Source organism: Hordeum vulgare, chromosome 7H (assembly GCF_904849725.1).
Source record: "Hordeum vulgare subsp. vulgare chromosome 7H, MorexV3_pseudomolecules_assembly, whole genome shotgun sequence".
Classification (NCBI taxonomy): Eukaryota; Viridiplantae; Streptophyta; class Magnoliopsida; order Poales; family Poaceae; genus Hordeum; species Hordeum vulgare.
Window position 1 is genome coordinate 282,805,547 of NC_058524.1, and position 24,988 is coordinate 282,830,534.

General features: G+C 51.7%; 1 protein-coding gene across 3 annotated transcripts; it reads left to right on the forward strand.

Moving 5' to 3' along the window:
- Positions 1–528: 528 nt before the first annotated feature.
- On the forward strand, positions 529–24,988 carry LOC123407124 (ultraviolet-B receptor UVR8-like). Of its 3 annotated transcripts, none has more exons than XM_045100184.1 (11): positions 529–729; positions 803–947; positions 1,059–1,169; positions 1,245–1,305; positions 1,383–1,501; positions 1,829–1,914; positions 2,012–2,213; positions 2,631–2,684; positions 23,191–23,301; positions 23,441–23,528; positions 24,292–24,335. In XM_045100184.1, the coding sequence occupies exons 1-10, from the start codon at positions 692–694 to the stop codon at positions 23,510–23,512; spliced, it is 999 nt and encodes a 332-aa protein (XP_044956119.1). In that variant the 5' UTR covers positions 529–691; the 3' UTR covers positions 23,513–23,528; positions 24,292–24,335. The 3 variants fall into 3 exon arrangements, with proteins under 3 accessions (XP_044956119.1, XP_044956120.1, XP_044956118.1); XM_045100183.1 differs by having other exon boundaries at positions 534–729; positions 23,472–23,528; positions 24,292–24,988; XM_045100185.1 differs by lacking the exons at positions 23,441–23,528; positions 24,292–24,335 and adding an exon at positions 24,666–24,988 and having other exon boundaries at positions 530–729.

The following is a 24,988-nucleotide window of genomic DNA, read 5'->3' on the forward strand; positions in this document are numbered from 1 at the left end:
TGATGACAAAAAAGGAATGCTGCTCTTGGGATGTTACACGTCCGGTACCCGACCAATCCATGTCACGGTGCATCCTTCGACAGCCGGGTGAGTTCAAATCCGATCGGATCCGCTCCAAATCCGTCCGTTGGATGCGCTGAGATCAGGTGCCCGGGGTTGGACAACTTAGGACGTCGAGAAAACGGAAGCAACGACAAGGGTAGAAGGCGAACGCGTGGCCATGCTGAACAGCGACACGTCAGTTGTGACGGGGGTGCGGCTGGAATGGGAGGAGGGGAATAGAAAAAAGAAGCATATATGTGGGTCAGAAAAGGACAAGGACACGCGACACATTTGTCCGTATATGTCCGTTTGACCGCAAACGCAACCCAAAGTTGAACCGAGGGGAGTCGTTTGGAAAGTGAACTGAGTTGGCCTTATACATACCGTTAAAGAAAAAAATTAAGGGAAAGGTGACGTGGGATCCACCGCCTCCAAAACCCTATTGCGCGGAGCCGCGGAGCACAAAACCCACACCAGCACACGAGACACACGCAGAAGGTAGGCGGCCCTCACCAACCCCAATCCCACCTCCCGGACAGGGCCGCAACAAAAGCCTCCAGCGCTGCATTCTTGCGCTATCTCCCCACCGCTTCCCGGCCACCTCAGACCTTGAGCCGCGCACCGCCGCCGACCCCTCCCCGCACCCCATATGGCGCCGCCTTCCCGCCCCGTAGCCGTCCTCGCATGGTGATGCCTCCTCGCTCGCTCCCCAGCCGCTCTGTCCTTGAGATGTGGCGCCTGATTTCGTTGGGTTTTGCAGGGGTTCGGGGGAAGACGGGCAGCTGGGCATGGGCGGGTGCGACGAGAAGGACCGGGCCCGCTGCATCTGCGCTCTGGATGCGTACGCCGTCTCCGCCGTCGTAGCCGGCAGCCGCAACTCCCTCGCCATATGCGACGACGGCAGCGTACGCTTCCATTGCCTGCTTCCTCCCTGCACTCCTTTCCTTTCTACAGAGTATTTGTGTTTTGATGCGGCTTGTTGGTTTCTCTCGCTGGCGGCGGCCGTTTTTCTGCAGCTCTTCACTTGGGGGTGGAATCAGCGGGGAACGCTCGGGCACCCGCCGGAGACCAAGACAGAGAGCTCCCCGGCGCATGTCGACGCCCTCGTCGGTGTCAAGATCGTGCAGGTGAGCGTACGATCACTCTTTTGCAATGCGATCCGCTTCTTTTGTAATGCGTGTGTCATTGGGTTTTGGTGCCAGGCAGCGATCGGCGGCTGGCATTGCCTCGCGGTGGACGACAAGGGGCGGGCTTACGCTTGGGGTAGGGTAACTTGGTTTCTAGGGTGGTTTTTGTTTCAGGATTGGTTGATTAGATGAACATTTGCGCCCATTTTCCAGGGGGCAACGAGTATGGGCAGTGCGGGGAGGAGCCTGAGAGGAAGGAAGATGGCACAAGGGCTCTCAGGAGGGACATCCCCATCCCGCAGCGATGCGCTCTCAAGCTCAAAGTTCGGCAAGTGAGTGGAATGGAATCAGATTCCTATCATGTACTACTTGAACCAGTCCGAATGTTCTTGCGGCTTTAGTCATTTTTATGTTTTAAGGATCGGGACTCTAGCAATTTTTTGCACCATAGTGTCAACATCCGCACATGCTTGTTGCAAACATGCGTTAGGCTGGGAGAACACATAGGATAACTTTTTGTTAGAGCTGTTACAATGTGTCATGTCCAAATGAAATACTGATGTTCTAGTAAAATGATGCTAGAACTTTTCTGTCCTGCACTCCTGCTCTCCATTCAACATCAGTAACTTCTGGTTTACGTTTACTTTCATTGACTCTAGGTTGCTGCGGGTGGCACTCATTCAGTGGTTTTGACACAAGAAGGTCATGTTTGGACATGGGGACAACCGTGGCCTCCGGGTGATATGTATGGTGCCTGTGCCTTCAACTGAAATCTTCAATCATTTTTATATTTTTGTGTGTTTGTCCTCGAATCATATTGTTGACGTTAGTCTTCTTTGCAGCAAAAACATATCTACGCCAGTACGTGTGCAAGGGCTTGAGCAAGTGAGCATGATTGCTGTAGGGGCATTCCATAATTTGGCACTGTCAGTAGACAGAATCTTGTGGGCATGGGGTAATAATGAATATGGCCAGCTGGGGATTGGAGATACCCAACCGAGATCACAACCAATCCGTGTTGAAGGGCTATCTAACCTTTCATTGGTGAGCCACATTGGATTGTTGCTTCTATTTCTGACACCCTTTCTAAATTAAGTTCAACATTAGTGAGGTGTATGAAGACATTACCTAACAAGCCTGGTTCAAGGCTTGGTTAGTCTTTAACTGAGCAAAGAAAAAAAAGTTGGTCCATTGGATCCCAGGTCAATTCATGTTGACCCGCAACAAGTTAAGCCTATAGCACCTCTGGTACTAATCGTTGAATTTCTGCAATTTTTGTGAAACTTACATTTGTTCGGCCTACGTAAACAATTTTATATTGATTATGGCCTACCAGGCTACCACTAGATGCTGATAAATCACAAATACTTCTGCACACATATTTTCCTTACCAGGCCTGTGAATCCTAGAAGTCTTGTTTCTGTCCCTTGTTTTATTTATATTTTCCACATCTATTCGCAGGTTGACATTGCTGCTGGAGGTTGGCATTCAGCCGCATTAACTAAAGAAGGAGAGGTATTTCCTTTTTTTTTCTTTTTGTAAACTGGTTTATCATCTTATGATAAATTTTATTTAGTCGCCGAACCGCCAGTGCATAACGGAAGGATAAAGTGTGCTGATAATGTCAAAGAGAGATCAGGGTAGAGCAAATTCACGTGGGTGGAGCTCGTAAAGAGAGATCCGAAAGACTGGAATAACACCAAAGAACTAGCCATGGACAAGGGTGCGTGGAAGTTAGAGCAACTCTAGCCGACCCCTAAAAAATAGAGGAGTATCCGGCCGAGTAAAGCTTAGTGGAGTGTTTTTACATCAAATTTTGGCAGGGCCTAGCCGAACACCTAGATTTAGTGGAGTAAATTTTTATTTGGCTCATACATTTTGTCGAACACTTACTATGCGCCTTCGCGGCGAGCGACGACTATGGTGACCATGCCAGTGGGCACCTTCTCGCTCAACCCCAGCACCTTCTCACTCACCACCGACACGCGCGACTCCAGGACCATTGCCGCCTCCGCGGTGAGTAGCATGACGTAGTCATCCTCGTCACCGGCGGCTCTGTACGAGGCACCAACCGACATCTTTGACGGCCACAAGCTCACCTACTATGCCTCCGTCGTCTCCGCCGGCGTTGTTGGCTTGCTCCAGCGATGACATGGATGCCTGGTGCCTCGGCCAGCAGCGACCACGTCCATCGTGGCCATGCACGCTAAGCTACCAAGCACACAACTTAATTGATCTACATGAACAAGCGGCACTTGCGTATCTTGCTGGAAACTCCCGTCCGTGAAGCTAGCTTGGGCTCTTATCGATTCGATCGATACTTGCGACGAGATGGGAGCATCATTGCGCTCACCTTGGTGATGTTGGGCATGCTGGCGAGGTCACCGGTGAGGTCGTCGGGGGAGGGGGTGGCCGAGGCTGTGGGTGATTGCTGGGTGGGGGGTGGGGGGTGGGGGAGGCAACGCGTGGACGCGGAGTGGGGACGGGCAATGGGCGGTCATAGGAAGAGGACATAACTTTTACTTAGTCGCCTCCGGGATCAGTAAATTTAGGAGTCGGATAGGCAGTACTCCTCTAACCGGTTTAGGAGATCGGCTAGGTGTCGGTTAGAGGAGTAAAACCGAGAATTTACTCCTCCAGCTTTTTAGGATCGGCTAGAGTTGCTCTTAGCTCACGTGTTAGAACCATGTTTCAAGATCTTATGAGTTTCAAATCTACCCTATGCGAATTTGTTTGGTACTAAAAAGCTTTGTTGTTCTTTGACCGAACCTCTAGTGGACATAGTTCTATTTTATTTATTTATTGACGAAAGACGACACAACTATAGCGAGCAACAAACTGTTTTCGCATACTAGGATTATTCATGAAGGGTGTTGTCCACTGTTGGCTGGTGTGTGTTACCTGGCCCATGAGGCCCATATGTTAGACCTTTCAGCCTGAGCATTGATAGTTGTGGATGACACTAGGAGAGTTGGGACAATTTTCGTTGGTTTATTTCTCACACAATGCCATGCCAACCTGAGGGGTTGGGGATACATATTTATAGGCTGCTAGCCAGCCAAGCATATGCTAAGATGCTAGTCTAAGATGCTGCTAAGATGCTAGTCCAAGATGCTATCCTAACTGCCAGTCCTTGATGGTCAAGGATTCTATCCTAACAGCCACAAGGGCCATGTGCTGCAGCCCCACAAAGGACTATGTGCTGCAGCCCCACAAAGACCATAGTACATAGACTTATCCATCATTCTCCCCCTAAGTCTTGTACGTCGTCTTGTGGGAGAGTCGAATCATCCCAATCCTGGAGCAGAGTTCGAGGAACTTGATCCTCCCAAGAGGCTTGGTGAGCAGGTCTGCGAGCTGGTCCGTGGTGTTGATGTAGCTCGCCTCGATGCTCCCTTCTTCCAAGCAGCTGCGGATGAAGTGATACCTCAGTCGGATGTGCTTGCTCCGTTCGTGAAAAACGGGGTTCTTTGCCAGAGCCAGGGCGGACTTGCTGTCCACCAGGAGCTGCACCGTCTGGTGTCTCGGACGAGGAGATCACCAAGCAGTCGAGCGAGCCAGAGCGCCTGAGTGCAGGCGGTGGAGGCCGCTATGTACTCGGCCTCACAGCTGGACAGGGCCACCACCTGCTGCTTGACCGATTGCCAGCTCACGAGACACTTGCCGAGGAAGAAGAGGATCCCGCTCGTGCTCTTGCTGGTGTCGATGTCGCCGGCGTGGTCGCTGTCGCTGTACCCGACGAAGTGTGCCGCCCCCGGACACCTAGGGTAGTGGAGGCCGTGGTCGAGGGTCCCTGCCACGTAGCGGACGATCCTCTTCACTGCCTGCTGGTGCTCCGACGTCGGTCGCTCCATGAACTGACTGACATAGCCGACGGAGAATGCCAAGTCCGGCCGTGTGTGGGCGAGGTAGCGAAGGCTCCCCACAAGGCGTCGGTACTGCGTAGCGTCTACTTCCTCTGTCGTGCTGTCGCGCTCAGTTTCAGCCTCTCCTCCATCGGAGTGAGCTGGGTGGCAGTCGGTGAGCCCAGCTAGCTCAACGATGCGCTTGGCGTAGGCGGACCGTCGAAGCGCGATCCCGGAGTGATCCTGGTGCACCTCGATCCCTAGATAGAAGGAGAGGAGCCCCAGATCACTCATCTGGAAGGTGGCCTTCATGTCTTCCTTGAACGCCGCCACCTCTGCATCTTTGATGCCGGTGATCACCAAGTCGTCAACATAGACGCCCACCAGCAGGGCATTTCCTCCACTGCCCCGTCGGTAGACGGCCGCCTCATGCGGGCTTTGCTCGAAGCCCATCTTCTTCAGCGTGGAGTCCAGCTTGGCGTTCCACGCCCTAGGTGCCTGTCGTAGGCCGTAGAGAGCCTTACGCAGGCGGAGTACCTTGCCCTCCTGGCCAGGGATCGCAAATCCCGGTGGTTGATGCACATAGACTTCCTCCTTCAAGTCGCCGTTGAGGAATGCCGACTTGACATCCATGTGATGGACACGCCAGCCCTCCTGGGCAGCTAGCGCAAGGAGAAGTCGCACGGACTCCATCCGTGCCACGGGAGCGAAAGCGTCGTTGAAGTCGACTCCTTCCTGCTGCAAGAAGCCTCGGGCCACCAAGCGAGCCTTGTGCTTGATGATGGCGCCGGCTCCATCCCTCTTCAGCTTGAACACCCACTTAAGGGTGATTGCGCGGTGACCACGAGGGAGGTCAGCGAGCTCCCAGGTGCGGTTCTGCTCGACCGCATCCATCTCCAACTGCATCGCGGCGCGCCATGCCGCGTCTTTCTCGGCCTCTGCAAAAGACCGAGGTTTGCCGTCCTCACACGCGAGTTGTAGCTGCGCCTCCAGGTCGCGTGGCACCAGTCCCGGCACCGGCTGGTCGCCGAGTAGATTATCCATCGTACGATACCGTAGCGGTTCACCGCTATGATACGCGTCGATGCGCTCCTCGTTGTGAGTGAGCGGGGAAGCGAACTTCATCGGGTTGTGCTCTGCGTGAGCTGGTGCTGATGAAGACGAGCCCGGAGTGGTGACTGTCGGGGCTGGAGTATGCGGCGTCGCCGGTTGTGGTGCCGTCGGCGTAGCAGGCACCGGAGTCGATGTAGTTTTGGGGGCTGGGGTAGACGTGCTCGGCGAAGAGGAGCTGCTTGCTCCCCCGGCTTCCTTGAAGTGGACGTACTCGACAATGAAGTCGTCATACGTCGGCATTGAGCCGTCGTCCACCGCCTTGTCCCATTTCCACCCTCGCCCTTCGTTGAACACGACGTCTCGCGCCGTGCGCACACGCTGTGTCTCTGGGTCGAGGATGCGGTAGGCCTTTGAGCCCTCCGCATAGCCGATGAAGACTCCCGGAGTACTGCTGTCGTCGAGCTTGCCGATGTGGCCGAGCTCTTTGGCGAACGCAAGGCAGCCAAAGACCCGCAAGTGAGAGACCGCCGGCTTCCGCCCATGCCAGGCCTTGTACGGCGTCCTGCCGTCGAGTGCCTTAGTAGGCGAGCGGTTGAGGATGTAGACGGCCGTTAGCACCGCCTCTCCCCAGAAAACAGCCGGCATCCCTCTCTGCTTGAGGAGAGCCCGAGCCATCCCCACAACCGTCTGGTTGCGCCGCTCGACGACGCCGTTTTGCTGCGGGCTGTACGGCGCGGAGTAGTGGCGCTGGATGCCCTCATCAGCGCAGTACGACGCGAATTCAGCCGCCGTGAATTCGCCACCGTTGTCAGTGCGCAACACGCGCAGTTTGCGGCCGCTCTCCGCCTCCACAGCAACCTGCGCACGCCTGATGGCGTCCGGCGCCTCTCCCTTACTGCCGAGGACCATCACCCACATGTAGCGAGAGAGGTCGTCGACGAGCAGCAGGAAGTAGCGTCGACCTCCTGGTGTGGCTGGCGTCACCGGGCCGCACAGATCTTCGTGCACGAGCTCCAGCCTCTCCTTGGCCCGAAAACTTGCCTGCTGGGGAAAGGGGAGTCCTCTCTGCTTCGTCAGCACACAGATGTCGCAGAATTGCTCCACATGGTCGAGGCATGGCAGGCCTCAACACCATCTCCTTGGCACTTAGACGCTTCAGGGCCTCAAAATGAAGGTGCCCAAAGCGCTCATGCCATTGCCACGCCTCGTCGTCCCGACGGACAGCGAGACAGACCGGTTGTGCCACCTGCACATCAAGGACGTAGAGTCGATTTTCGCCTCTGGGTACCTTGGCGAGAAGGCGACGCTGGCGATCCCAGATGCGTAGGACCCCATGCTCAATCAGCACGCGTGAGCCGTTCTCATCCAGCTGTCCCAAGCTGATGATGGAGTTCCTTAGCGCGGGGATGTAGTAGACACCGGTGAGCAGCCGGTGCTCTCCCGTCTTGGTGGTGAAGATGACGGAGCCGACGCCCTTAATTTCCACAGCTGAGGCATCCCCAAACTTGACGGAGCCTCGCGCGTCGGAGTCGAGCTCGGCGAAGAATTCCCTTCGACCGGTCATGTGGTGGGTGGCGCCGGTATCGAGGCACCACCCCGCAGTCTTGTCCTTCCCGGAGCCATCGCCGAGAAGAGCGTGTGCTTTTGGCTCGTCGAGGTGGAGGGGAGCCTTTGCGACTGGTGTCGCTGAAGGTAGCTCGATGCTTGCATGCGCCATGAACAGAGCCGTCTCCTCCTCCGCCGCCTGTGCGACATGAGCCTGGCCTTGTCGTGGTTGGCGACACTCATTGGCCCAATGGCCAAGCCGGCCACAGTTGTGGCAGCTGTTGTCCTGTGCCGGCTTGGGCTTGCCAGCGACGCCGTCCTTGGCGCCTCCGCGGGCGTCACCTTCAGCACGTCCTTGTGCCTTGTCGCCCCTTCGCGCCTTGCGCTGCTTGCCACGCTTGCGGCCGCCCGTCGTGGAAGAAGGCTCCCCCTTCTTGTCACCAAGGCTGGCATCCCATTGCTCCCGAGTTAGGAGCAGCTTCCCGCCGGTGGTGATGGGCCCCGAGGGAGGCTGTGGCTCGTCGGTGTCGACGACCTTGAGGCGACCTATCGCCTCCTCGATCGTCATCGTGGAGAGGTCCAGCAAAGACTCGATCGAGCGAGCCATCTGCTTGTACTTCTCGGGAATGCATCGGAAAAGCTTCTAGACAGCTCTCTCCTCGGTGTAGGTGTCATCGCCGAACTTCACCATCTTCTGCAGTAGAGTGTTGAGACGGAGAGCAAAGTCATCAACGTCCTCACCTGGCTTGAAAGCCAGGCTCTCCCACTCCTTACGAAGTGCCTGCAGTGTGGACTTGCGAGCACGCCAGCACGGTCGCTGCCGATGCGTGCCGCGGCGATGGCGTCCCAAGCCTCCTTGGCAGTCCGCTTGTTGGAAAGCGAGAACTGCATCGCGGGCGGGACTGCGGCGATGAGGGCGTCCAGCGCCCGTCGATCTTCTTGGTGGTCGACGTTGCTGTCCTGGACTGCCTCCCACAGCCGCCGCACCTGGAGCCTGATCTTCATGATCGCGGCCCACTCGACGTAGTTGGTTTTAGTGAGGGTAGGCCACCCAACACTGGGACCAACATCCCTGACCACAGTCCGGACCTCGTAGAGGCCGCGGTCCTGGTCGTTGCAGCCGTCGTCGCCGTGCGCACCTCCACCTGGAGCGCGGGCGCGCTCGGCTGCCCACTGCGCTGTCCGCTCTTGCGCCACTTTGGCACGGTCTGCGTCGGCACCGTCGTCCGCAGGCGCGGAGCCGTTGGAGCTGCCGGAGCCGACGCGGAGTGCCTTGGCACCCGCTGTAGCCTCACGTGCTGCCTCCGCTGCTGCTGCTGCTTCTACCTCCGCCCTGGCTGCTTCTACCTCTGCTCTGGCTGCTGCCAGCTCCGCTGCAGCCAGCCTTGACACCCTTGCTGCCGCAGCAGCTGCTGCTACAGCTGCTTGCTCACGCTCCTCTGCCACGGCGCGCTCGGCCTCTTGCCGGCGCCGTATGCTCGAGGTAGCCGTGTGCTGAGAGCGACCTGCAGACATGGCTTGCTGCAGGGGGGCTGTTGCGTGAAGAGGAGGCTGTTGCTGACGAGCTGCTGCTCGACAGTCCGGAGGGAGGGCGGTAACTAGGGGCAGTCGGAGCAGCTGCTGCTACCGGCTTAGGCTGCTCAGCTCCCGGTGAGAGAGGTGAGCAGGAAATGCTCAGGGTACAAGATAACGAGGCTCTGATACCACTTGTTAGACCTTTCAGCCTGAGCATTGATAGTTGTGGATGACACTAGGAGAGTTGGGACAATTTTCGTTGGTTTATTTCTCACACAATGCCATGCCAACCTGAGGGGTTGGGGATACATATTTATAGGCTGCTAGCCAGCCAAGCATATGCTAAGATGCTAGTCTAAGATGCTGCTAAGATGCTAGTCCAAGATGCTATCCTAACTGCCAGTCCTTGATGGTCAAGGATTCTATCCTAACAGCCACAAGGGCCATGTGCTGCAGCCCCACAAAGGACTATGTGCTGCAGCCCCACAAAGACCATAGTACATAGACTTATCCATCACCATATACATTAGTATATATAGCAAGAGAAGAATAGAGAAGGTTGATTGATTCTAGATTTCCTGAACGATGATATGGTGGCAGAGCGCAGGCGAGAGAAGATGTTAGGTTTTGCAGGTCGCCCGTGGTGAATCAGCAGCATGGGGCTGAGCTCCGGGCGCCCAGGGTGTCAGCACAGCGGGGAACAAGCTCCAGGGAAAGGGTAGCAGGTCCAGAGTAGTTTTGCAGGAACGCAACCGACGGCCGGCATTGTGCGGGAGTGGGTCTGCCGGAGGTGACGTGACGGCGGCGCTTGGTCTTGGCAGCGGTGCTAGGTCTTGGTGGTCGGATGGAAGCAAGAGTAGGAAGTATGGAGGCGGCAACGGCCAAGAGGATGAAGCTGCAGCAAAGCCGGTGGAGAAAGAGGAACCATCGAGAGTCGTGATTGGTACAATTCCATGTCATATGAGTGAGGAAAGATTGCCAAATGAGGAAGAAGCTGATGAGTAAATAGGCAATTTCTCGATTAAACTAATCCACGAGTAAATCACTAGCATGACATTGACAAAAACATAAACATGCTGATATTTGACCAAGCAAGCACATACTACGCTAACAACAGTCATCTATGTATAACGCTAGTAGTGCTACAATAAAAAGAAACAGAAGCGGGATAAACAAGTTATACCCTTCAATTGGCCAGTTGGCCGTAGCAGTGGTGGCGATAGTATCCTCGGCTGCGTTCTTGTCGGCTTCGACCTTCTCGAGAGCGAGACGGTCGGAGTCGGTTGGTGGAGACATGTTGATGACGAAGATGACGCGGACGTAGATGAAGCAGACGCACAGAGGCAAGCAGTTGCATAGTCGCTCCCCAAAAACCTAACCGCCCCTCTCCCAGGATCTGGAGAGGCGGGGTTTCGGAGGCTTGCTCTCCCGTCGACCGTGTACGCGCTGAACGGGAGGGAGTCGCCGGCGGCAGCAACGGCAAAAGGAACGAGTGCGTGGAGCAGATGTGATCTGTTCGTGGCGGCTAGGGTTGGCCGGGACCTTGCGTATATATATGCGTGTCCGGGTGGAGAGACCTGGGCTGGACCAATGTCCGAGTCGGCAACAACCCAAGATCCGACGTCTCATATCGTGGCGCGTCCATTACGTATTCTCTGTTCCTGACCGACAAAAATAAGCGGGTAGGTATGAGCTCGGCTTGGCTCAATCCCGCAACCCGCGGCGCGTCGTGACGAGGCGTGGCATGGCAAGGCGGGCGACGGAGGAGTGCGCGAGGGTCTCTTCTCTTCTCATGCTCCAATAGCATGTGGAAGAGAGACCTTTAGGCCAACTCCAACGCTAGACCCCATTTTCTCCGTTCGCGTCCGTTTGGATCAAAACTCAACCCAACGGGAATACCCAAACGGACAAAGTGGCCTAGAGATGTCCGTTTTTGTCCGGCCCAACCCCAAACTTGGAGAAAATTTCAGCCACAAATGCGTCTTAAAAAACAGACAGAAGCGGACGCTCTGGTCGCTCTCTCTGTCCGCTCGTGTCCGTCCTTGGCCCACAAATCAGTGACCCACGCTCAGCCCCGGCGGCCTCTCCTTCCCCGTGCCAGCCATGGCGCTCGGCTCGCCGCGACCTGCTCCGCCAGCTAGGCGCCGCCACGCTCCGCCCGCTGCCCGTCGTTGGCGGTCGTGCTCCACCCGCTGCTTCGCCTGCGCGCGCTTCGAATTCCCCGCCGCAGCGCCCACGCCCGTGACCTGCTTCTGGCGCCTACGCTCGTGACCTGCTCCGCGGCCCACCTCCGACCGACATCTCATGGCTCTGCGCCTCGCAGGCAGTAGCAGTCGGAGGAGCTCCGCAGGCGCCTGTCCAGCAAGCTACATGCCGGGTCGTATGTATATAGGCAAAATAAGGAAGTAGCAGACTGGAAGCCATGAACACTACAAAATTGCAGTCTATGAATCAGCCACGGCCCGGTCGTGGAATCATCCAAATCCAATCAATTAGCAACCGAAGGAACCAACCAAATGTAGTCATTAGCAGCTGAACAAATCATCCAAATCCAAAGCGCCTTGCAACACCACCAGCGGCCGAAGCAAATAGCAGCTTCAGCGACAGCCCGCCATGGGCGAGAAAGAAACGACGACGGCTGGAGAGCTCGGGGCAGCGCGCGGCGGCCGAGCTTGGAGCAGAGCGCGGCCTAGCAGCAAGGCAAGAGGGCGAGCAGCAGGTGAGGCGGGCGACGCGAGCTGCACAGGCGGGACGACACTGCGTCGAAGCGGCTCGAGCTGGCCGGGCTGGACGGCTGCTGCGGTGAGGCGGCACGAGCTGGGCGGACGAGGCGGGTGCTCCGGCGAGGCGGGGCGAGCTGGGCGGACCGTTTGGGGTCAGGGCTGCTCGAGCGCGTTGGGCATAGATGCGTCAGACGTTTGTCTGCCCTCCGGACATCCCGCCCAAATGGGCCCAAAACTGACAAAAGCGGACGTCCGATTGGGGCCGTGTGTAGGAGTTGGCCTTATAAAGTGGTCTAACTCCTTCTCCACTAGCAAGGTGGGACTAAACTTCCTACCACCCCTTGTCATGCTAACACCTGCATGGGCCCTTAGAGCCCTTAGAGATTTTCTAAAATTGTCTTATGGGCCCTAGGCTCATTTCATATTTCAACACCCCCACTAGATCTCAAGGGCACATTATGTTCTCTTGTTCCAATCACTGTTTCGATATACCAACATTTCAGTGAAGACCTGTTAAGGTTGAGCTTCACCTAGAGCAAGTAGCTACACTCCTTCACAACTGAACAATGGACTATGCCTTGAATTGTCTGTTTCGCGTAAAGAAGTTTCACCACATGTCTTACTTGTACTAGGCTGCCGAAGGCTGACCCCTCGGGTGGAGCATATTAGTCACACTCGTGGCCTATTCACGAGCTTACTAGAGATCACCCCAATCTCATAGACCGTGACCTGCAAAATTGTAATCCCACCCTCATCATCTCTCAGAAGCTTGATGTTCAAGATAACATCAGCCACTCCAAGGTCCATCTCAAAGTTTTGAGACAGAAAAGACTTAACCTCCTCAATCACTTCGAGGTTGGTTCCAAATATCAGTATGTCATCAACATACAAGCACAATATGACTCCTTCGTCCCCACTATGGCGATCGTATACACATTTGTCAGCTAAATTAACAACGAAGCCATCAGATGTGAGAGTTGTATTAAACTTGTCATGCCATTGCTTAGGTGCGTGTCCCATGCCATATAAAAATTTCAATAACTTACACACCTTTCCTTCTTGGCCATTTATCACAAAGCCATCTGGCTGTTGCATATAAATTTTCTCGTCTAGCTCTTTGTTCAGGAAAGCCGTCTTAACGTCCATTTGATGAACGAGACCATGCGAGGCAGCTAACGAGAGTAGTACTTGAATGGTGGTCAGTCTGGCCATAGGTGAATAAGTGTCAAAGAAATCTTCTTCTTTCTGGGCATAGCCCTTGGCCACAAGCCTAGCGTTGTATTTTTCAATTATACCATCAGGCCTAAGCTTCGTTTTGAACACCCATTTACGTCCCAATGGTTTGCAACCATAGGGACGATCAGGAATTTCTTATGTCCCATTAGCCATGATGGAATCCATCTCGCTACGGACTGCATCTTTTCAGTAACCAGCATCTGGAGATGCATAAGCTTATGAAATAGAAGTGGGATTGTCATCCACGAGGTACACGAGGAAATCATCACCAAAGGTCGTTGCAGTCCTTTGTCTCTTGCCCATACCAATGGTTTCCTCGCCATCCTCCTCAGGATTTTCATCATGTGTTTGTTCATAATATTCCATAGGAATGTTAGGTTCAGGAGTCTCCTTAGACTCCTGTCTAGAAGTGCTTTGCATATCTCTCATGGGGAAAATATCCTCAAAGAATGTACTCCCTCCGTCCCAAAATAAGTGTCTCAAGCTTAGTATAAATTTATACTAGAGCTAGTACAAATTTGAGACACTTATTTTGGGACGGAGGGAGTAGCATCCTTAGACTCCATAATTGTACCGACCTTCACGTCAGGTACCTTTGATTTAACTACTAGAAATCTGTAGCCAACGCTATTCTTAGCGTAGCCCAAATTAATGTGGTCCGCGATCTTTGGTGGATGGGTTCTCCAGGTCCTTTAAGATGAGGTCCGTGGTCTTTGGTGGATGGGTTCTCCAGGTCCTTTTAAGATGAGGATACAAGTCCGATATTTCCATATCGTCCCGAGAGGGCATCGTGTTGGCAAAGCTGGCATCTGGTTGATGGCGTTCTTCACAGTTTATCTCATACCTAAAAGCCGATGCTCAGTTTTATCAATACTTATGAGGATGTCTCGACTAGAGTTGGCCACTATCAATGATCTAGTGTACCAGGTGGATGACTGAAAGAAACATATTTTCCTTATTTACATGATCTGAGTTAAGAAATCACGTAGGTTGAACCAAAGGGATGCATCCATGGAGGCGCTTGTGTTATCAAGACAACAAATATCTGAAGAAGCCTTACTGGGATGACAGCCAGTCGGAGAAACTGGCTAATATAAGGTTATCGCCCTAAGCATGTGAGTGGATGATGGAGTGTTGACATCGTCCTAAGAACAAACATGTGCAAGTTATTTTTAGGCACACAAGCTTTGTCGAAAAACAGGGGGGCATGTGTTGACACCAGATTTTGGCACGGAACAAAATCTTATTAAGATGGATTCAAATGAAGAAGTGCTCCACATGAAAAAGTTTTGTGGTGTTGGCATGAACATTTTTGAAGTTTGGGCCATCGCTGTCCGATCCCATCTCGAAGGCCGAAGCTGTGTTTGAAGTGCTGAGATTTGATATTCAGAGTACTGTTCGGCCGATTAAGCCCACAAGATAGCTTCATATGGAAAAAATGTTCAACATGGATTGTCTTCGTCTCGTCGAAACGATCGATTTCAATATATAAATCATCTCAATACAAATTCATATGCGAAAGTTGAGCCATCGGAGTGTGACCGTACTGTTAGGAAAGCAACTTGTATCCCCATGAGGCCATAGGCCAGTATATATACATGTACAGGTGGTGGACTATATGCAGGAAACCCCTTATATATTGGGATAAATACAAAAGGGTACATGACTTATATTATAACTATAACACCCCCCTCAAACTCATGGTGGATGTACAACACTGAGTTTGGAGAGATAAAAGCCATGTTGTGCTCTAGTTTGGGCCTTCGTCAGGAAATCCGCCAACTGTAACTCGGAAGGCACATACTGAAGAGCAACAACCTGATCCTGCACAGCAGCGCGCACATAGAAAGCATCAACACCAATATGCTTGGTGAGCTCATGCTTCACAGGATCGTGCGCAATGCTAATAGCACCTGTACTGTCAGATAAGAGCAGAGTCGGTGCAGTGACAGAAACACCAAAATCCTGAAGTAACCATCGTAACCAAGTCACCTCTGCCGTCAAAAGAGCCATCGCTCGCAACTCAGCCTCTACACTCGAACGGGAAACTGCAATCTGTTTCTTCTTCTTCCAGGCAATGAGAGAACCACCAAGAAAAACATAGTAAGCAGAAAGTGAACGGCGATCTGAAGGATCACTAGCCCACGTAGCATCCGAATAGGCCTGAAGCTGTAAAGAACTGGAGCGAGGAAAGAATAGACGGTGAGAGATCGTGCCCCGAAGATATCGGAGAACACGGAGGAGATGACTATAGTGAACCGATGTGGGAGCAGAGACGAACTGACTCAGAATATGAACCGGATAAGAGATATCCGGACGAGTGACAGCTAGATAAACAAGACTGCCAACAAGATGACGATAACGCGTCGGGTCAGGCAGGGGATCACCATCAGTAGCAGAGAGGTGAACATTGAGCTCCATAGGAGTCTCAACAATGCGCTCATTAGTAAGAGCAGCACGAGCAAGAAGATCCTGGATATACTTTTCTTGGGATATAAAAAAACCATCAGAGGTAGAAGAGACTTCAATCCCAAGAAAGTAGTGAAGAGGTCCAAGATCAGACATAAAGGAACTGCTCACTAAGGCGGGCTTGACAAAGGCAATATACTCGGGGTCATCCCCAGTGATGACCATGTCATCAACATAGAGAAGAAGAAGAGTCCGACCACGAGGAGAAAGGTGAATAAACAATGCTGGATCATGAACACTGGCTGAAAAACCAGCGGCAGTCACCACAAAGGCAAAACGCTCAAACCAGGCACGAGGGGCTTGCTTAAGGCCATAGAGAGAGCGACGAAGACGACATACCATGCCATCAGGAACAGAATACCCAGGTAGCGGCTGCATGTATACCTCCTCACGCAGCTCACCATTAAGAAAAGCATTCTTAACATCAAGCTGAGAGATAGACCAGTGGCGTGTAGAGGCCACGGCAAGAAGTGTACGAACAGTGGTCATATGAGCCACAGGAGCAAAAGTCTCGTCATAATCACGACCATGCTCCTGCTGAAAACCACGGCCGAACAAAACGAGCGTCGTCGCCATGGGTTATGTTTCAACTGCGATGAGCCCTACGTGTCAGGCCATGTCTGCCCGCGCCTCTTCTATCTGGAGGCGGACGACTATGTCGTGGAGGATACAACTCCCTCCGAGCTTGCCGAAGCGGCAACCCCGACGTCAGCCACCGCTCTCGTGGTCTCCCTGCATGCCCTTCTCGGCATACGAACGGAAACAACGATGCTGTTGCCAGTGACGGTTAATGGGGAGCGCCTCTTAGCTCTCCTGGACACGGGCTCTACACACAACTTCCTGCCCGCGTCTACCATGCATCGCCTGGCCCTCCAGCCGACGGGCGGCGAGCAACTCCGAGTTACCGTGGCTAATGGTGACCGTCTCCGTTGCCACGGAATTGCGCAGCAGGTTCCCATCCTCATCGGCGACGAGTCCTTCGCCATCACGTGCGTCAACATTGACTTGGGCGACTACGACTTCATCCTCGGCGTCGACTTCTTGCGGACGCTTGGGCCCATCCTTTGGGACTTCGACGCACTGACCATGACTTTCTGGCGTCAAGGGTGCATGGTGCAGTGGAAGGGCGAGGGTGGCACTTCTCCAGCATTTCCCCCTCAGCTGTCGACCGTCATAGCAGACTCCGAGCCACCCCTGTTGGCTCATCTCCTGCAGCGGCACGGCGACCTTTTACCGGTGCTCCTTGTTCACAAGCCCGAGGGCTTGTGGCGTTTCTGCCTCGATACCGTGCTCTCACTACCACGACGACGAGGGTCAATTTTCCTATACCGGTCATGGCGGAGCTCCGGGACAAGCCGCAAGGGCCACGCTTATTCCCTACGCTTGACTTGCGTTCTGGCTACCATCACGATCACTTCGAGTTTGTGGTGATGCTTTTCGGTCTCTCCAATGCGCCGGCGACATTCCAGGCCTTGATGCACGACGTACTTCGGACTAGCTCAACCCTCCGAAGGCAGCTTGGGAGCAGCTCAAGGAATTCCGCCAACATTTTCTAGACATCCAGCTCGAGGACGAGTTGTTTGCACAGGCGGGGAGAAATGTTATGAGCAGAGGCCCAGTTAGCCAAACTGGCCCAGTTATCTTAATAATATTAGGGGCTTAGCCCAAGTTATCTTAGTTATCTTAGAGTCCAAGTTATCTTAGTTATCTTAGAGTCCAAGTTATCGAGATTATATAAACCGATGTAAACAGCTCTTTTGGAATCAAGCAATAAGACAATTCTATTGCCCGGCTCCCAGAGGAGCCGGACCCTAACCCTAGCCACCGCCTCCTCTACTTGTTGTCGCCTCCTCCCTACGCCGAGACAGCGCCGTCGCGCCGGCCGCGACGCCCTCGTCTCCTCCAACCTCCCTCCTACCCTTGTAACCTAAGGCAGAGGGCCGGTAGAACCCTAGTTTCTACCAACCACCCTGTAGAGCAGTGGAAGGCTGGAGATTGATGAGATAGGGGGAGGTGGAGACGGCCTCAGCCCAAAAATGAGGCGGGAGAGAGCCAACAATCATCAATGCATGAGCCGTCTCAAGAAGATGACGATGCTTGCGCTCAGCCACGCCATTCTGAGCGTGAGCACCAGGACAAGAGAATTGAGAGAGAGTCCCTTGTCAGCAAGAACACCACACAACATCTTAGAGATATACTCGCCAGCGGAGTCAGCACGAAACACACGAATGGGAGAAGAGAACCGAGTATGAACCATGGCAGCAAAACGCTTATAAATGGACAACACCTCACTACGAGAAGTCATGAAATAAAGTCATGTGTACCGAGAGAAGTCATCTATGAAACTAATATAGTATTTATGACCCGCTTTCGAAGCGAAGGGAGCCGGACCCCATACATCGGAATGAACTAAATCAAAAGGACGCTTAGACACTGACTCACTATGTGGATATGGTAACTGAATCTGCTTGCCAAGACAACAACCCTGACACTCCAAAGAGGCATCTCCTGAGACAGACCCCAGAAGACCTCGACGAACTAACGACGACAAACGAGAACCACACAGATGACCAAGTCAATGATGCCACTGCTGGAAGGAACCAGTAGCCGAGGCGACCAAAGCGGAAGAACTGGCGATAGAGTGGGCAGCGGAAGGAACATGAAGCCAGTCCAACTCCCAAAGACCCTCAGAATCACGGCGGCGAGGACCAGCCCCAACCAGAGTGTGCGTGCGACGGTCCTGGACAGAACAAGAGTCAAGGTCAAGGATGACACGACAACCAGAATCAGCAAGTTGACCAGCGGAAAACAGATTCATGGTAAGTCGAGGAACATGAGCACCATCAGGAACAGAATAAGGAGTGGTAAGATTGCCTCTACTAACGACACAAAGGGGAGTACCATCAGCGGCGAGGACATGAACAGGAGAATCAAGCGATCGAAGAGAGGACAAAGTGGAAGAATTAGAAGACATATGAAAGGAAGCTCTAGAGTCCAGAACCCATGGGGATGTACCTGACTGTGTAGAAGGTGGTTGCTTAGTGCGGGAAGCCTCGGTCACAGAACCAGCAGTACCCGTCGAGGAAGAACCCGAAGCAGCGAGCAGACGCTTAAGTCTCAGAATATCCTGCTCAGTCAAAGCGATGGCTGAAGCTGTCGAGGTAGATGACGATGTCTCTGTAGATGATGATCGCGCCTTGCGCAAGTGTTTCTTCTTCGTGTAGCAGTGGGACTCAATATGACCATCATTGTTGCAGTAGCCACAATGTGGACGGGGGCGACCTGAGCCTCCAGAAGGAGTGGGCAAGAGCGGCGGAGCACTCGAGCGAGAAGGGGTCGGTGCAGCAGGTCGCTTAGAAGTAGCCCGAGCAGCGAGCACCGAGGGAACCTCAAGCAAACCAACACCATGTAAGCGAGTCTCCTCAGCACGAATCTAATCTCAGAAAGCGCCTCCATGAGAGAGATACGGCCACGAGCAAACAACTGAGCACGCCGGGGCTCAAACTCCTTACGGAGCCGAGACAGGAACTCGTAGACGCGATGAAACTCCAAATCGGCCTGGACAACCTAGCAACAGGGGCAAGTACGACAACCAGCACTGCGGAGAGAATCAAGCTGGCGCCAGATAGCAGAACGCTGTGCATACAAGTCATCAACAGTAGAGTCACCCTGCTGAAGAGCATGCTCCTGACGGACCATAGAGAGGTATAAGGCATCACCCGAGGGCTCGTAGCGCTGACGAAGGCGAGTCCACATCTCAAACACAGTAGGAAGGCCTAGAAACTTAGAGGCAAATTGAGGCAGAACGATAGCAGTGAGAACAGCTGCAGCACGAGCATCATCATCAAGCCACTGGGTGTAAGCAGACAGAGCACCATGATACGCCTGAAGAGCATCCTCATAAGCCAAAACCTTCTCATCATAAGCACGGATAGTGGCCTCATCAGCAAGCTTAGCCGCATCCTTTGCGACCTGAGGAGCATCCGCAGGAAGAGCCGGTGGGGTCGGCGGAGTGGGAGCCACGGGAGGAGCCGGACATGGCGGACATCAGACCTCGCCAGAAAGAAAACCTCATAGGCGGATGCCACACATGTGAATGCGCATGAAGCCAATGAACTCAGTGTAGTTAGTGCCATCAAAGATCACCAGACAACGAGCAACAACAACGTAGCCGGATGCAGCAGGCTTTTTTTTTGCAGTAGAGAACCAGCAGTAGCAAGCCGAGCCGGATCCAATCGAGATCAGGACGGGATCGGGGCGGCGGCTGGCGGGCGTTGCTGCTGGAGGAAGAGAGCAGCGCTGGCGGGCGCTGCAACTGGAGGCGGAGCCGAGCCGGATCGCGATCGGGACGGGATCAGATCGGGATCGGGACGGGATTCGATCCCTATCAGCAGAGAGGCAGCATGAAGGACTCGTCGGATCAGCGGCAGCGGGGATCCTAAGAGCCGGACTCGATCCCTATCAGCAGCACCATCCTGGATTCGATCCTGAGCCTATGCGCAACTTCCCTTCTTCGCTCACGGAGGCCACATGCTGCGCTTTCCTGCAGTCCTATCAGCAGCACCGTCCTGGATCGATCCGAGCCGGATTCGATCCTTGTCCTGGACCGATTCGATCTGGCGATGGATCCGACCCGATCTGGAGCAGCAGGAAGACTAGGATGAGGCAGGGCACGAGGGGACGAGGAGGAGCTGCTCCCTGACGGGAACGAGCCAGAGAGGTGAGCGGCGGCGTGGAGCGGATCAACAGCACGAGTTGTGGCGTGCAAAAGTTAACCTAGCTCTAATACCATGTTAGGAATAAGCAACTTGTATTCCCATGAGGCCATAGGCCGGTATATATACATGTACAGGTGGTGGACTATATGCAGGAAACCCCTTATATATTGGGATAAATACAAAAGGGTACATGACTTATATTATAACTCTAACAAGTTCTACCACGACTCTGGCAGGCATATCACAGTTCTTGTAGTATATGTGGATGATATCGTTATTATAAGGGGTGATACTGTTGAGATGTCACAATTAAAGCAGATGTTAAGCGAAGAGTTTAGGTTAAGGACGAGCCCGGCCTGGCCTGGCCCGAAGCACATGAACAGTGCCTTTTTAAATTAAATTAATTATATTCAGGGTATTAAAATAATATACTATACGTATATTTCAAATGAAAAATATATGTTGCTATTTTGGGCTTTCGGGCCGGGCTTTGGGTGAGAAATTGGAGCCCGAGCCTGGCCCGAATGCTGGGCTTCGGGCTCGGGCCTCCGGGCCGGGTAGTCCATGAACAGGTTTAGTGTCATATGACTCACCGTCATCTAGGTATAGAGCCTTCATTGCCTCCTAACAATCGTTGGTAATCCCAACTGATTGGAGAGCAGCAAAGATCCTGAGTGGCATGAAGCAATGATGGAGGAGATGGCAGCCCTTAGAAGAATAATACATGGGAGCTTATAGAGCTTCCAAAAGGGAAAAGGCAGTTAACTACAAATGGGTCTACACCGCAAAGCAAGATTCAAATGGTAAGATGGAGAGATATAAGGCCAGACTTGTTGCAAAGGATTATAGCCACACCTATGGAATTGACTATGAGGAGACCTTTGCACCTGTGGCAAAGATGAGTACCCTCTAAACTTTGGTATCATGTGCAGCAAATTTTGGTTGGCCCTCATACCAACTAGATGTGAAAAATGCATTTTTCGCATGGTGATCTTCATGAGGAAGTGTACATGGAAATTCCACCTGGTTTTGGTACATCTCAAACTCATGGAAAGTTCCTTAGGTTGAGAAAGTCATTATATGGGCTTTTAAGCAATCTTCATGGGCATGGTTTGACCAATTTCATTGTGCTATAAGTGGTATGGGATAGTTCTACCACGACTCTGGCAGGCATATCACAGTTCTTGTAGTATATGTGGATGATATCGTTATTATAAGGGGTGATACTGTTGAGATGTCACAATTAAAGCAGATGTTAAGCGAAGAGTTTAGGTTAAGGACCTTGGCCAACAGAGGTATTTTCTAGGCAGTGAAAATTGCAAGGTCCTCGAAAGGGATAGTCCTCTTGCAGCTGAAGTATGTCTTGGACCTTCTTAGTGGTGCATGAATGCTTGGATGTCGAGCTGCTTCAACTCCTATTAAGCCAAATCATCAATCGTGTGCACAGTCTGGAAGTCCAATTATAGGGAGAGCTACCAATGGCTTGTAGTCTGGCTGATCTATTTGTGCCACACGATACCTGACATCCTATGCAGTGAGTTTGGTCAGCTGCTACATGTGTGGCCCAAGAAGTGAGCATTTAGAGTCAGCACACTGTATATTGGCCTATCTAAAAGGGAGTCATGGAAGAGGTCTTTTGTTTAAGGCCAATGGGCACTTAAATGTAGAGGGGTGTGATGCTGATTGGGCTAGTTGCCTTGATGACAGAAGGTCAACATTTGGCTTTCGTGTCTTTGTTGGAGTAAACATAGCATCTTCGAGGAGGAGGAAGCAGCCGGTGGTCTCCCGATCTACAACTGAAGCAGAATAATGAGCAATGTCGGTTTTTTTGTGCAACATGCCATGGATGAAAGGCCTCCTATCGGAGTTAAGGCTACTAAGGAGAGGACCATTGAAGCTCTGGTGTGAAACCGAACAAATCATGTGTAGATCGTTTTTTTCATAAAAGAGAGGCTTGATGAGGGAACACTGAAGCTAATCCATATTACTTCTGCGCAGAAATAGCTGATTGTATAATGAAGGGGTTAGGAACGAAGAGTGTTTGTCAGCATGTGACAAGATGTGGATTATAGATATCTATCGTCCATCTTGAGGGGTAAGTGTTGGCTGGTGTCTGTGTTGTGTGTTACCAGCCCCATGAGGTCCATATACACCAATATGTATAGCAAGAGAAGAATAGAGGAGGTTGACTGATTCCAGATAGTTCCTGAACGAGAACATTCATGTCATATCTTCTAACGGGCTTGAGAATCATTATATTTATTACTCCTTCTGTTCATAATGAAAATATGTCCAGGTAAGAAACTCCTGCAAAGATAAGGTTAACTAGACTTGAGCTTTGAAGAAGTTGAGCTCATCTGTACCATACATAGTCGCCCAGAGTTTAAAATAAGTGACTGGCTCAACGTTGGCCACGGAGTTAGGATACACGTTTGTTCCAAAGTTTCTGCACAAAAAGTAGGGCAGACATGCAGATGTGTATGGATGCAAGAAGTTTTTTTTTTGGAGAAATAGGAAGCTATTAGCTGTGACCACTAGAATAATGATGAGAAGAGAAGCACAATGCAACTGTCATTTGGTGTGGTACTGTCATCAGAGCAAGAAGGCTGAGAAATAACAGCGAATTGACATAGTGAATATACCAGTTGAGAACTAAATTTAGGAAGCATGTATTTGCTATGCTGAAGTTCGGTTCGTTGGGCAATTGTAAATCTTCTAGGTTTGAAACAAATGTATTTTGGGGATTTCTATGCATAAATTAGAAGAAATGAGTCCAGTCCCAAGTTCGTGATTGTTAAACTGATGAAGAAAAATGTATTGAACTCTTAGTTAGAACTATTTATTTTCATTAAATGTACTGGTTGAACGCGAACTTGAATGTACTTTGGCACAATCATCTGTTTTGCGGTCTCTGCAGGTATATGCTTGGGGAAGAGGAGAACATGGGAGGCTCGGCTTTGGGGATGATAAGAGCAGCCACATGGTGCCACTACAGGTTCAGCTTCTAGCTGGAGAGGATATTGTTCAGGTAGTTTACATGGGCCTGACATGTTGTACTCCCTCCTATCCAAATAAATTGATGCAGCTTTAGTACAACTAGGGAGTATTAAATTTCTTTATTATCTGTTGTCTGTAATTGTCTGACTGAGGCTTGTTTCCAAGTTCAGCAGCAGAGTTTACTCTTCGAAATGCTTGCAGGTATCATGTGGAGGGACCCATTCAGTTGTGCTAACCAGTGACGGCCGGATATTCTCTGTAAGTAGAAAATTTGCAGTTGCTTAGATGCACTACTTGTAAATACTCCCTCCGTCCCATAATATAAGATGTTATTATGGGACGGAGGGAGTATCTTTTTGGAGATCTCAGCTAGAATAAGCAACTTTTGGAGGTGTTAGCTAGAATAAATGTAGAATTGCCAGTCCTTTTGACCATTTCCATGTTATGTCTTTGGGTATAAATACCACTGACAATAAATCAAACAGCCATGTGGATAAAATAAATTGAACATAGTTTTAAAGCAATTTTGGGTTTACCATAACCAGGACTGACAAAGTCTGGTATAAGCATTGTTATTAGTTGATATTGTTTCACTGACTATTGTAATCAGTCGAAATGGCGTCATTCGAAGCGACTATCTACCCTAGTAATATGAATTGCTTGAAGAATTTTCACATTCTAAGGGTCATAGATATGCTTTGGAAACATCATTCATGTGATATCCAGGAGCATTGGTTTGTGAATATCAGTTGTATGAATATCACCCAAGTGTCACAAGTTAGTACTGCTTAGGTTAGGTAGCAAAACGTGTATGTTTTTAAAATTATTTTCTTTACCATGTTCAGTTAGAAACCCACTGTTTTCTTTAGCTGCCAAAGGTCACATTGCTGACAACGCCAATAGTACTCTACATGACTCTCGGTAACCAGTGGATTACTGGATTTCTTCCTCCTAGAAAAAGCATAGAAAGTTCTTCAGAGCTTTATTTATGCTTATACTTCTTCCATTTCCTTGTTTGCAGTACGGGAGGGGCGATCATGGCCGTCTAGGCGACGGTAGGAAGGTGACTACGGGTCACCCAATGGAAGTGCCCATAAACTTGCCGCCACCAAAGACCAGCACCAGCTCCGAAGGGCTATGGCAAGCGAACTACGTTGCCTGTGGCGGACGGCACACACTGGCCATCGTGACATGGACCGATATGTAACTAGGCATAATCACTGAGTGTATGAAATGAAATTGTGGTAACAGTAATGGAGAATAAGAACTAGAAATTGTGCACTACAGGCTTCGATCGAATGTTCAGATTACAAATTTTGTGCTGACTTTCCAATGTTGTCAATGGCGAAGAAAATAATTTCAAAAACAGCTTTCACTAAGCCATCTCAATTCCAGGACATCGACCATATGTGAGAGAGCAGAAGCAGGCAGCGGCATTGGTCATATGTGAGAGCAGCAGTGGCGCCCGTGAGACGCGGGAGAACAACAACATGGGCGCCGTCTCTCGTCCACTTCCACAGGGGCACTGCGCGCCGTCTCTCGTCCACTTCCACAGGGGTGCTGCGAGTGCTTCCACAGGGGTGCTGCGAGTGCGAGCTGAGGCGGGAGACATGTAATGCCCCAAGTGTAACATTGTCATATTTGAAAACCTTGCCATGTTTGAATCCATGATGTCATGCTAGGATGTTATCATTTCATGTGATCATGTGGTTTATTTT

Coding starts and splice junctions, on each gene's coding strand:
- LOC123407124 (XM_045100183.1), top strand. CDS start 692: ATGGCGCCGCCTTCCCGCCCCGTAGCCGTCCTCGCATG. Junction 2,685..23,190: donor CATTAACTAAAGAAGGAGAG/GTATTTCCTTTT, acceptor CGGTCTCTGCAG/GTATATGCTTGGGGAAGAGG. Junction 23,529..24,291: donor GTGACGGCCGGATATTCTCT/GTAAGTAGAAAA, acceptor CCTTGTTTGCAG/TACGGGAGGGGCGATCATGG.